General features: G+C 44.7%; 2 protein-coding genes across 3 annotated transcripts in view; both read left to right on the top strand.

The window, feature by feature from the left end:
• The first annotated feature begins 318 nt into the window (after positions 1 to 318).
• LIPT2 (lipoyl(octanoyl) transferase 2) lies at positions 319 to 3,160 on the top strand. The gene is made up of 2 exons (XM_074216863.1): positions 319 to 807; positions 2,925 to 3,160. Exons 1-2 carry the CDS (start codon positions 357 to 359, stop codon positions 3,155 to 3,157), a joined length of 684 nt encoding a protein of 227 aa, XP_074072964.1. The 5' UTR covers positions 319 to 356; the 3' UTR covers positions 3,158 to 3,160.
• Positions 732 to 11,469, top strand: part of KCNE3 (potassium voltage-gated channel subfamily E regulatory subunit 3) — a 36,271-nt gene continuing 25,533 nt past the window's right edge. The window contains exon 1 of one of the 2 annotated variants that reach the window (XM_074216867.1): positions 732 to 807. The gene's annotated coding sequence lies outside the window, so the exon portion shown is untranslated. Of the gene's footprint in view, positions 808 to 8,058; positions 8,147 to 11,469 lie in introns of those variants that run through there. The other variant, XM_074216866.1, reaches the window with a different exon arrangement.

Below are 11,469 nucleotides of genomic sequence, written 5' to 3'. Positions count from 1 at the left end.
TCTCATCTGCAAGCCCGGGCTGACAGCCGCTAGCTCCTGGGGCTGCTGCGGGCAGCGGGTCACGTTTGCAGAGACCCGGGAGCGGCCCGTCGGTTTCGCTTGTTAATAACAGTTGTCGGTTTCAGGAGCTAACGCTTCCGGCCGAGTGCAAGGACCGGAAGCTGCGTCCTCTCCCGGGGACGGAGCGCCCTTGGATGACGAAGGCCCCGGGGCCCCGCCCGGAGCCGCGGCTCCGCGGGAGCGGCATTCTAACGAGCTCCGAGGCTCCGCCCCGGAAGTCCGCCCTGGGGGGCGGGGCCCCCGAGGTTCTGCCGGGCGCGGAACCGGGCCTCCGCGGGGCCCGCCGGGCCGGACGCATGGCGCCGCGCGTGCTGCTGGTGCGCATGGGCCGGCTGCCCTACGCCGAGGCGCTGGGCCTGCAGGAGCGCTGGCTGCGGCGGCTGCGGGCGGCGCCCGGGCCCGGCGCCGAGGCGGGCGCGCTGCTGCTCGGGGAGCCCGCGGGGCCCGTGTACACGGCCGGCCTGCGGGGCGGGCTGCGGCCCGGCGAGGAGGCCCGGCTGCGGGCGCTGGGCGCCGACGTGCGGCGCACGGGCCGCGGCGGCCTCGCCACCTTCCACGGGCCGGGCCAGCTGCTGGCGCACCCCGTGCTGGACCTGCGGCCCCTGGGCCTGCGCCTGCGGACGCACGTGGCGGCGCTGGAGGCCTGCGCCCTGGGCCTGTGCCGCCGCCTGGGGCTGCCGGCCGCCCGGGCCCGGCCCGCGCCCTACACCGGCGTCTGGCTGGGCGACCGCAAAGTCTGCGCCGTCGGTGGGTGAGCGGGCCCCGGGCCGCGGGGAGGGGGCGCGGAGAGCCGGGAGCGCCCGGCCCCGGGCCGCGGGGAGGGGGCGCGGAGAGCCGGGAGCGCCCGGCCCCGGGCCGCGGAGAGCCGGGAGCGCCCGGCCCCGGGCCGCGGGGAGCCGGGAGCGCCCGGCCCCGGGCCGCGGAGAGCCGGGAGCCCGGCCCCGCCGCCTTTCCCGGGCGGGAAGCCGAGGCCAGGGAGGGGGCGGCCTGGCCCCCGGGGCCCGCCTGCGCAGCCCGCCTTCTCGCGGGGGCTGGCCTTTGGGCCCGGGAGAGCGGTTACGGGGCAGCCGAGGGCAGAGAGGAGGGAGCGCCGGCCTTGCGGCCGGGGCCCAGGGCGGGCCTGCCGCGGACGCTTACTGGCCCAGTCACCGAGCCCCCTTTGTCAGACGACCTGGAGGGGAAAATGGCCGATCACCCAACCCCAAAGTAGGGTCATGGAGAGTGAAAGACGACTGAACTGATTTCGTAGTCGTTATCTATTGCTGACGCTAGTTGCCAGGCCCTGTATGGAACACTTTACAACCATTATCTCAGTTATTCAGTGTCTGAGGCCGGATTTGACCCCAGGTCCTCCTGACTCCAGGACCAGTACTACTCTCTCCACTACATCACCTAGCCGCCGCCCCCCCATCCTTTTTCTTATAACTTTGTACATCCTGAGATTGATAGAGATTAAGTGACAGGGCCGGATCATAAGTGCCCAGAGGCAGAATTTGAACTCAAGACTTCAAATCCATCACTCCCATCTACTTTGCCACAAGGAGGGATTTGGCAGCTTGTTGGATATGTACAATGAGAGAAATAATGACTAACTTTTTTTTACAAGTCAGATATTCAGAATTTTGCTCACATTTTCCCCCAGAATTAATAATACATAATGAGGTTGCCTCCTCAAGCAAGCCCCTGCAAACTAGTTAGCCTACAGTACAGAGTTCAAGCACTAATGGCATTGTGAAGAATGAATATTGAGGAGTCAAGACCTGGGTTCTAGCCCTTACTCTAACACTGAAGAGATTTGTTACTTTGGACAAGTCAGATGACCTCTGAGGACCTCAGTTTCCTCTTCATTGAAATAGGTAGATCAAATTTGAAATAAGGGGAAAATTGTACCCTCTTACTTAGAAGCCATAGTGAAAACTAAAACACCCATAAGCTTATTAACTCTCTTCATCTGCCCAGGAGACTCAAAGAGCCAGAAAGGAGCTTAGGACATAGGTGTCAGTTCTGGATTTACCACACAGGACTCTTCTCCACAGGGGATGTTATATCCATGATTGCTTCCTGTGGTCTACAAATGGAAGATGGATCCCTTTTCTTCACCTCTTGACATATATACCTGTATACCTGAAGCTGAGAGGTTTTATTTAAATACAAGATTAACAAAATCTAAAAGCTTTCCACTGAGTAGAACATCAGTCCAAAAGTAACAGAACAAAACTTATCTCTATTGAGATCAATGTAAAAAAATCAATTGCAGAAATACAAAATGAGAAAAGAGTGGCTCAGTAACTGTTCATATGAAGACAAACTAGGGATTTCATAATCTTTAAGCCTAATAAGAGATGTGGCAGCCCAAAAGGACATATGAATAGGAAATGGTGTCTAGGATAAGGGAGGTAATCGGTGACCATTCAACCAACTTCCATCCTAGTCAAATTACAGATGGAGTCTTTTTTGTTGTTCTTGGCATCACATTTTAGGAAGGATATTACAAACTGAAGAATTAGGGATTGTGCCATAAAAGGATTAGTTGAAGAAACTGGGTGTTTGCTCTGAAAGAAGGGAAGGTGAGGATCCCTCTGTAAGGGATTATATATGTTGTTCTTGTCCTCAGAAGGCAGATCCATTGGTAGTAACTTAACTGAGGAAGGGCAGATTTCTACTTAGTAAAAGGAAAATGTTCCTAAAAACTCAGAGCTATCTTAAGACAGGATGGCTTGCTTTGGAAGGTGATAAATTTCCTGTCATTAGGAAAACTAGATCAATTGTTGGGGAGACTAATACAAGTGTTTCCTGCATTGGCTGAGGTATTAAACCAGATAACCTGAACAGTCTTAATGCAAGTTTGGATTCTCTGATTTTAGGAGTCCGATGTGGAAGGCACATCACATCCCATGGTCTCGCTCTGAACTGCTCCACAGATCTGACATGGTTTGAACACATTGTACCCTGTGGCCTGGTGGGAACAGGAGTCACCTCCCTCAGTGAAGAACTCCAGAGGCAGGTCACTGTGGAAGAGGCCACAGACCCCTTTCTGGAAGCCTTTGAAGAGGCCTTCAAGTGCACGCTGACATTGCATGACGAGAATAGTGACTGACAAACCTTTCCCAAGGAACCGCAGCATCAATCAAATTGCTGACCAGCCCAAGAGATAGCCTGGGAATGGACAGACATTATTTGTAATAAGCATTGGACTTGGGAGTCAGAAACCAAGATTCAGATCTGGGCACTGACATTAACTAGTTGTGTCATCTCAGAAGACTCACTTCCTCTCTCTGAACCTCAGTTTCCCCATCTGTAAAATGGGGCAAAGTCATATTTGCACTGCCTTATCTACCTCAAAAAACTAATGAGGAAAGAGTTTAATTTTAGGAGAAGAAATTGAAATAGTTTCATATCCCTGCTCTGATGCAATTGGCATGCTTATAGGTTAGGTGCTTCATCCATGAGCCTTTGTTACCTTGAATATGGTAATAACAGTTGTACTACTTACCTCACCAGATTATTGTGAAGAAAGTGCTTTGTAAGTCTTTAAGGGCTATAAGATGAGGTAATATATATTTAAATGTATAGGTTATTAGCCTTAATTAAATCTATATGAAAGATTTTTATTTAATGATTTCAGTCTGGCATGTCATTCTAACAAGGGAAGAAAGAACATAGAAGGGAGCTAGAAAAGGGGAGAGTAGGTCCCCCTCACACTCACATGGAGTCAAGATGGGGAGGGGGGAGATGGAGCGATCTAGGAAGAGAAGTGTTTAGTGAGTGGGTCTTAATTGATTAGAATAATGGGAGAAAGGTGGAAGAGATCTTGGAAATTAAGTAGTCCTGACCTCTCTCTTTACAGATGGGGAAGCCTAAGTCCAGGTAGATTGAGGGACTTTTCCAAGGATACACAGTCACTGGGAGATCCGGAACTTAGTGATGGTTCCCTCAACTTCAAATTCAGGGATTTGTCTTTCCTCTTTCTTAGCATTAACATCAAGTGTCCAACACAGGGCCTTGCTCAGTAAGTATTTGTTGGCTGGCCAATAGTGGGTGACCTAGGACCATAGCTTCCTTATCTAAACAGCTACTACCATTCCCCTGCCACACAGAGCTGCTTATGTTACAGGATCATGGCTGCATAGCCAAGTAACCGAGTTCACTGAGTCCTAAAATTATAGGGTCCTTTAGAGGTCATCTAATCTACTCCCGATTCTAGCACTATTCAAGGATGCTCATAATAACCCTGCTACCTGTCTCCAGCTCAGCATTTGATGTCTCCAACTAAGTAGTTTTCTCCTGTAAAATGAAAAATTTGAATTAGATCTTGAAAATTCACTCCAGTTCCCAGTCATACTCACCTCTGACACTGTGTGTGGTCTGGGCTCCTTCAAGTACAGCACTTGGTTCGTGGGTTCAATGATTCACATTTACCAGTCAAGGTATATAAAGGCCTCATGATTAATTTGTACCCTTAGGTGACTAAAGTAATTCAAATTTAAGTTGTAATATAAGAGGTATTTGGGAAAGAGAGTTGGCCTTGGGAGTCAGGAAGACCCCCCAACTCAAGCCCTGTATAGAATGACCTGGGACAAATCACAACTCAGGCTCCTCTAAGACTATTAATCTGGAGATCAGTTGCTGATCTTGGCAGTTTATTCCTCAAGAATTCCTTCCCTATGTCAATCCACAAAATTTTAGTAATCTTCTACTCTGGGCCATATATCTGCTGTCTCTCCCCCCCCCCTTAAAAAAAAAGACCCAGGCTCAATTACTACACCTACTAGCAATGCAAACACTTGTAATCCTTCACTTCTTAGTTTATTCATTTATAAATTGAGGCTTACATACTGCACTCTCCACCTCACAGTTTGGTTTAAAAATTTTTAAAAAAAAGCAATAAAAGATGTCAAACTAAATACCCAATGTCCCGGAGAGTTTCTGAATCCTAAAATCCCAGGGTTTCTGAATTGGAAGGGAGCTCTCAATGTTTGCTTCCTTAGATATTAGTGTCCATTTTTATAGGGCTTTATTATCCAGAGACTTTTCAAAGAAACAATCCAGTAAGGGAATAAAGGTTTATCCCTAGTTTCCAAATAAAGAAACTGAAGCTCAGAGAGATCACAAAATTTAAAAGGGGAAATCATATCCAAATCTTGTTCACGTTCATTTGCAGAAACCCAGAGAGGAAAGAACTTAAAAGTATTGGAACCTGAGAGACCATAAATCCCATATCTTTGAACATTGCCCCTTGCCCAACCCAGTACATTTCCCTCTAAATTTTAATCTCATATTTACTTTTAATACTCTAAATTTGTGTAATATGTTTTAGGTGTGTATAAAACATATACATGTATGTTTTGTACATACACCCCTAATGCCCTGCTCCCTAATAATAGAAGTTGCTTGAGGCCAGACATTTTTTTATCTTTGTATCCTTAGCCTTTAAACTGGCACATAATAGTTACTTAACAGGGTTTTTTTTTTGCAAGGCAATGGGGTTAAGTGACTTGCCCAAGGCCACACATCTAGGTAATTATTAAGTGTCTAAGACTGGATTTGAACTCAGGTCCTCCTGATTCCAGGGTTAGTGCTCTGTTCACTGGGCCACCTAGCTGCTCCATTATTTAATAAATAATGATTGATTAAATAAATAAGCACATCTCTACAATATTCCCAACAAGTGACCTTTCAAGCTAGAAGATCTTTGTAAAGGGAAATCCACTATATCCTGAAGGGAAAGGATTCACTTAAGATCATAAGGCAGCTGGGTGGTGATAAAAAGACTGGACTTAAAGTCAAAGACCTGAATTCAAATTCTGACTTGGACACATTTGTTCAATATGACAGTGGACAAGTCACTTAACCTGTTTCCCTGTTGCTAAAATGGGGGTAATACTCTAGGTGGGTTGAGCACTAGGCTTGGACATAGGAAATTCAGTGCAAATTCAACCTCAAGCACTTACTAGCATTGTGACCATACAGAGGATCTTCCAATCTCTAAAGTAACATGTAGAGTAAGTAGCTTTCTAACCTCTTGAAGTTTCGTTGTGGGATAACTGTTAAGAAATCCTTCCTTATATTGAGACAAAATATACCTTGTACCTTCCTTCTCTTCCCCCCCAAAAAAGAAAGAATCAGCTATTTAGAGATAATCAATCCACCTATACTTAACTAATGCAGGCCCACTTCTGGAGGTGGATGGGGTAAGGTGGGAGACAACAAAAAGATTTCTTACATGCATTGGGAAAGTAATCTCTTTTTCCTCCCCACTCTCCACATTAATAAAGGCTGCAATGAAATGAAATATTCAACCATTTCTAATTGGAAACATCATCAAAAGTTCCTAAATTAAAGAGAAGTAGCCCTTGTCCTTGGGACAGAATATGTGGCAACAATCAGTGGAAAGTGCTGGAGATCAGAGGACCTGAGTTCAAATTCTGATGCTACCACTTGCAATTGGACTGGAGGACCCTCAAGGTCCTTTTCAGCTCTAAGTCTTAGAGTCATCTTAGGTCACACTGAAGGGGTGGTCCTCCAAGAGAAGGTCAATGATCTTGAAATTCCAGGTTAGCTTGAGTAGTTCTGATCCAAAGCAGGACTCCTTAAGCCTTAGCACTGAGAAATTTAGATTAATGTCCTACTGGGTAATCTTTCATTCCCATCAGCACCAATGTCAGCCCTAGGCGCCCTGTTATCACTGGGAAGAATTATGGGAGGCTACATTCCTTTCCCGAAAGGAAATGTTCCCCAACAAAGACACCCGAATTAATGGCTCAGTTTCCAAGCCTTTGTTGACTTTGGCAGGCTCAAGATTTGGGCTCTGCTTTGCTAATTGGCTTTTGTTGACTCATAGACCGTCATAGCTGAAAGGGCTCTTGGAACACAGAACATGCTAAGTTAGAGCTAGAAGGAGCCTTAGGAAAGAGACTGTTTGACCAGGGAGTCAAAGATCTTGACTTAGTTTAGGTCTTGAATTAGAAGGAACCAAACTCTCATGTTTAAAATTATGAACTGGGAAAGCATCATTAAACAATCCCATATGCAAAGGTCAGAAAAAAGAGTCTATTATCTACAGTTTGATGTGTGTAGGTATGTGGTGTATGCATGTATGTATTAAATCTTGGGGTCCTATGTGAAAACATGAATTTTATGTCACTTCATATATATGGATATGGACTATCATGAACATGAGTTCATTATACACACCTTGATATATATGTGTGTATATATATAAATATATAAATGAGAATAATCACAGGAGGAAATGTGCTGACTCTCCACAGTATCACCTGGCTGCCACACACACACACACACACACACACACGTAGGCATGCACTTTCATACAGAAGGTGGTACATATGTATGCATGAAAGTGCATATGTGTGAGCACATAATTCAAATTTAACTTGATAACATCAATAGTGGTCTGTGTGGCTGTACATTTCTGAATTTCCCTCTGCTCTCTTCTATGTATTTCTTTATGTTTCATTCCTGCTTTTCTTCTTTCTTTGTAATTACCCCTTCTATAGCTACATACACACAAAGGAAATATACCTCTTGCAATCACTATAGTTGAACAAAAGAAATGTGTGTTGCATTGGTAGTATCTGAAAAAATATGTTTTGTTTTGCACTTATGGGCCATCGCTTCTTCCCCATCAGACTTCTAGAATCTAGACAGTTATTGTATTGATCAGATTTCTTAAGTTGTTCAAAGTTGTTTTCATTTACAGTATTGTGATAATTGCGTAAAGGCTTCTGGTTCACAATTCATTCTTTCACTTCATATAATAACACTTTCTATCAAGTTGCTGTCCAAGTGGGAGGCCCACTGCTAACCTCCTACACATCTAATTTCCCAAAACCCTTATGTTCACAGTAAATTGAATAATGATCAAGAAATCCACTGAAAACTACAATTTCTAACTTCTTCCACCTCAGAATGTTTGCAAAAAGGCAGCTGGAATCCCAGGGGTAAAAAGAAGGATGACCTCCCAGCTCAACCAGAGCCTGTAGAGAGAGCTTGGAGGCTGAGGCAGCAAGAGTGGACTGTTCCCCTGAGAAATCTCAGCCCCAGGATGCTCATCTTGAATACTCCAGTGAGTGACAGTGAGAAGGACAACCAAGGCCCAGGAGCTCTGAGGTCTTTAACCCTGTCCCAACATTGCAGAGAGGACCCTGAGGATCTAGCACTCTCAATCTTTTTTTTTTATGGGGGGGGGGGTTGCAAGGCAAATGGGGTTAAGTGGCTTGCCCAAGGCCACACAGCTAGGTAATTATTAAGTGTCTGAGACCGGATTTGAACCCAGGTACTTCTGACTCCAGGGCTGGTGCTTTATCCACTGCACCACCTAGCTGCCCCTAGCACTCTCAATCTTAAAGATCCGGGAGGGGACCTAACCATATAAAAGGTGGAGGTCAGTACAAGAAGCTCAGGGGCTTCCCAGGGTGAAGGCTGACTGCTCCACCCAAATGTGCCACAGGGAATATTGGCTGCCCCCCCCCCCCGCAAAAAGACACACACACACACACACACACACACACACACACAGAGGATATTACAACATTGAAAGTACCCCAGTAATAATAACTTACATTTCTCTAGCATTTTAACGTTTGCAAAGCTCTTTATGTATGCTATCTAAGTCATCCCTTACAACAAAGCTGTAAGGTGGGTGCTGTTATTATCTCCACTATACAGATGAGCTAAGGCAGGTTAAAGTGATCGCCTAACTAGGAAGTATCTGAGGCAGTATTTGAACTCTGGATTTCTTAATTTTTTACATCTAGCTGCTTCTAATACAACTAATACTCCCATTTTATAGATGAAAAGACTAAGAACCAGATAGGATAGTAAAAGACATATGGTGGAGGGGGGAAATGGGATTAAAAGAAAAATAGAAATAACATAAAAACAGGAGGGTAGAGAGATTGAAAGGCAGAGGGAGGTGAGAGATAGAACAGTGAATCAGAAAGGAGTCAGAAAATGAGAGACTGGGCAGGAAAAGAGATGAGGGAGAATGAATAAGGATAGCTAGAGAGATGAGAATAAAAAAATGGAAAGTGAAATAATGAGAAACAGATCAGGCTGGGGGAATGAGAGAGATATGAAAGGAAGAGACAGAAGGATGCAGCATCGCAGATAGGAGGAGAGTAAGAACCAAGACTCAGGGACAAAGAGAGAGCTGAAATAATCAGAGAGACAGAGCTAGGGGTATAAGGAGAAAATGAGAGACACAGCCAGAGGGAAGAGAGAAGGATGCAGAAGCAGAAGAGTGAAAGAATCCTAGGAGGAGGGAGAGAGAGAGAAAAAAAAGATTGATGCCAGTAGACCAAGTTCAAAATGGGGTTAGACAGGGTGAGAGTATAGAGACTGAAGGGCTGTGGACTCCCACCGAGTTGCAGTTAAAAATAAACAGACTTGGCCCGGCTACTTCCTCCCATGACTCATTTTTCACCTCCCAAGGAGAGCTAGCTAAGCTGAAGCCTCCAATCCTTGTGAGTCCTTACTCCAACATCACTTGCAATACACCAACTATCTATCCTTCTAGACCTTTCGCAAGTTGCACCTTTTCCAGGAAGATTTACCTGATGATTTTAACCCACATTCATCTCTCCCCTTATCAGGGTATCATAGCCTCTGTACAAATACCTGGAGGCATTTGATGATATTCAGCTTTTATAAAATCTCAGCCTCATCCTTCAAAATGAGAGTTCCTGCTTTCAGAATGACCTATGTTCCTGTTCCTCATACGTAGTTCTCCCAATCTCCTCTCAAGGCCTTTGTATTTATTGGCTGACTGCCTGCCTAGAATGTACTGTTCTATCTTCCCCTCTGCCTCTTATAATCAATTCGTTGTTTCCTTCAAAGTTCAGCTCAAGCTTCATTTTCTACACTGAGGTCTTTGATCCCCTAGCTGTCAATACCTACCCTGACTCAATGATTTTGTATTTGTGAGATTATTTTGTATATTCTTCTACATGAATACATATATAGAATGTGTGTGGACACACACATTTATCTTTCCCAGTGTAATTTAAACTTGAGGCCAGGGACTGTTTTTTTTTTTTGTCTTTGTATCTCCAATGTCTAAAACAATGCCAGTCACATCTTAGATACTTAATAAAGATTTGTTTATTAATTTAATCCCAATTATAAGGAGGAAGAAACAGGTTCTGAGAAAATGAATGAGAAAGGATTCACTCTCCTATCATTTGCTAACATTTTCCCCCTATACTATCCTTCCTCTCTGGTGATGAGGTTGGTTGCAAAAACTAAATTGGTAGGGCAGGTAGGTGGCTCGGTGGATAGAGCACTAGCCCCGGAGTCAGGAGGACCTAAGTTCAAATATGACCTCAGACACTTAATAATTGCCTAGCTTTGTGACCTTGGGCAAGTCACTTAACCCCATTGCCTTAAATAAATAAACTTTTTAGAAACCCCAAAAACTAAATTGGTAGCAGATTCTCATTGCCTTCCAGTGTTAGTAAAAAGTTACAATCTTTCACTGTCCCCTGATTGGAAACCTAACCTCCCATACCTCCATGAGGCCCCAGTGGAGTGGGATGGTAAAAATGGAGCGAGGGCATCCTGGAGCCAGCTCAAACTGTCTCTCCAAAGCCCATTGTTTTACACCTTAGAAACAACAAATGCTACAAACCACAGCTGAATTTATTATTTTATTGTCTAGAGAAAATGCTAATAATGCAGATTAAACTTAAGTGTCTTGCATTCTTTATTTCTGGAGAGCCAATTGTCAAACATTTACCACAAGACCTCTGGAGGAAAGACAACTAATCCCACCACATCCTTAAATATTTACCATTCCAGGACCCCTATATTCTCCTCACTCCTTTAGACTAATAGTACCTAATTAGCAAGAATGATGGATTAAAATAAAAGGGTTCATCCATTTGAGACCTTAAAGACTTTTTAGTCCAATTCTCTTATTTTATTCGATGAGGAAACAGAGGCACACAGCTAATAAATAGCAAGGTTGGGATTTAAATTCAAGTCATGTGACTAAATCAAATACACTTTCCCCCTATAATGCCCCTTTTCAGTCAAACTCCCACATCTACTTGATGACATTCTCTGCCTTGGACTTTTCCACTGCCTATCCATTTCTCAACTTCTTGCAGTCCACTCCACTAACACTGTTCACTCTCCATGAATACAGATTCATTTTCTTTTCAATTCTGAATTCTCTTTTTCACCCCAGTTCTTCCCCCACCCACTGAGAAGGCAAGAAATATAATGCCAATTATTCATATGAAGTCATGTAAAACATTTCCACATGAAACATGCAAGAGGGAAGGGCAGAGCAAGGAAAATAATGAGAGAGAGAAAGAAATGTTTCTTGGGCTAATTAAATCAATACCTTTGAGCTGTTTTAATTTACATTTTTTCTAATTATTACTA

The sequence above is a fragment of the Macrotis lagotis genome, chromosome 1 (genome assembly GCF_037893015.1).
Source record: "Macrotis lagotis isolate mMagLag1 chromosome 1, bilby.v1.9.chrom.fasta, whole genome shotgun sequence".
NCBI lineage: Eukaryota > Metazoa > Chordata > Mammalia > Peramelemorphia > Peramelidae > Macrotis > Macrotis lagotis.
Note: the sequence above shows the minus strand (reverse complement) of the source record. Positions and strands in the feature narration are given on the sequence as shown.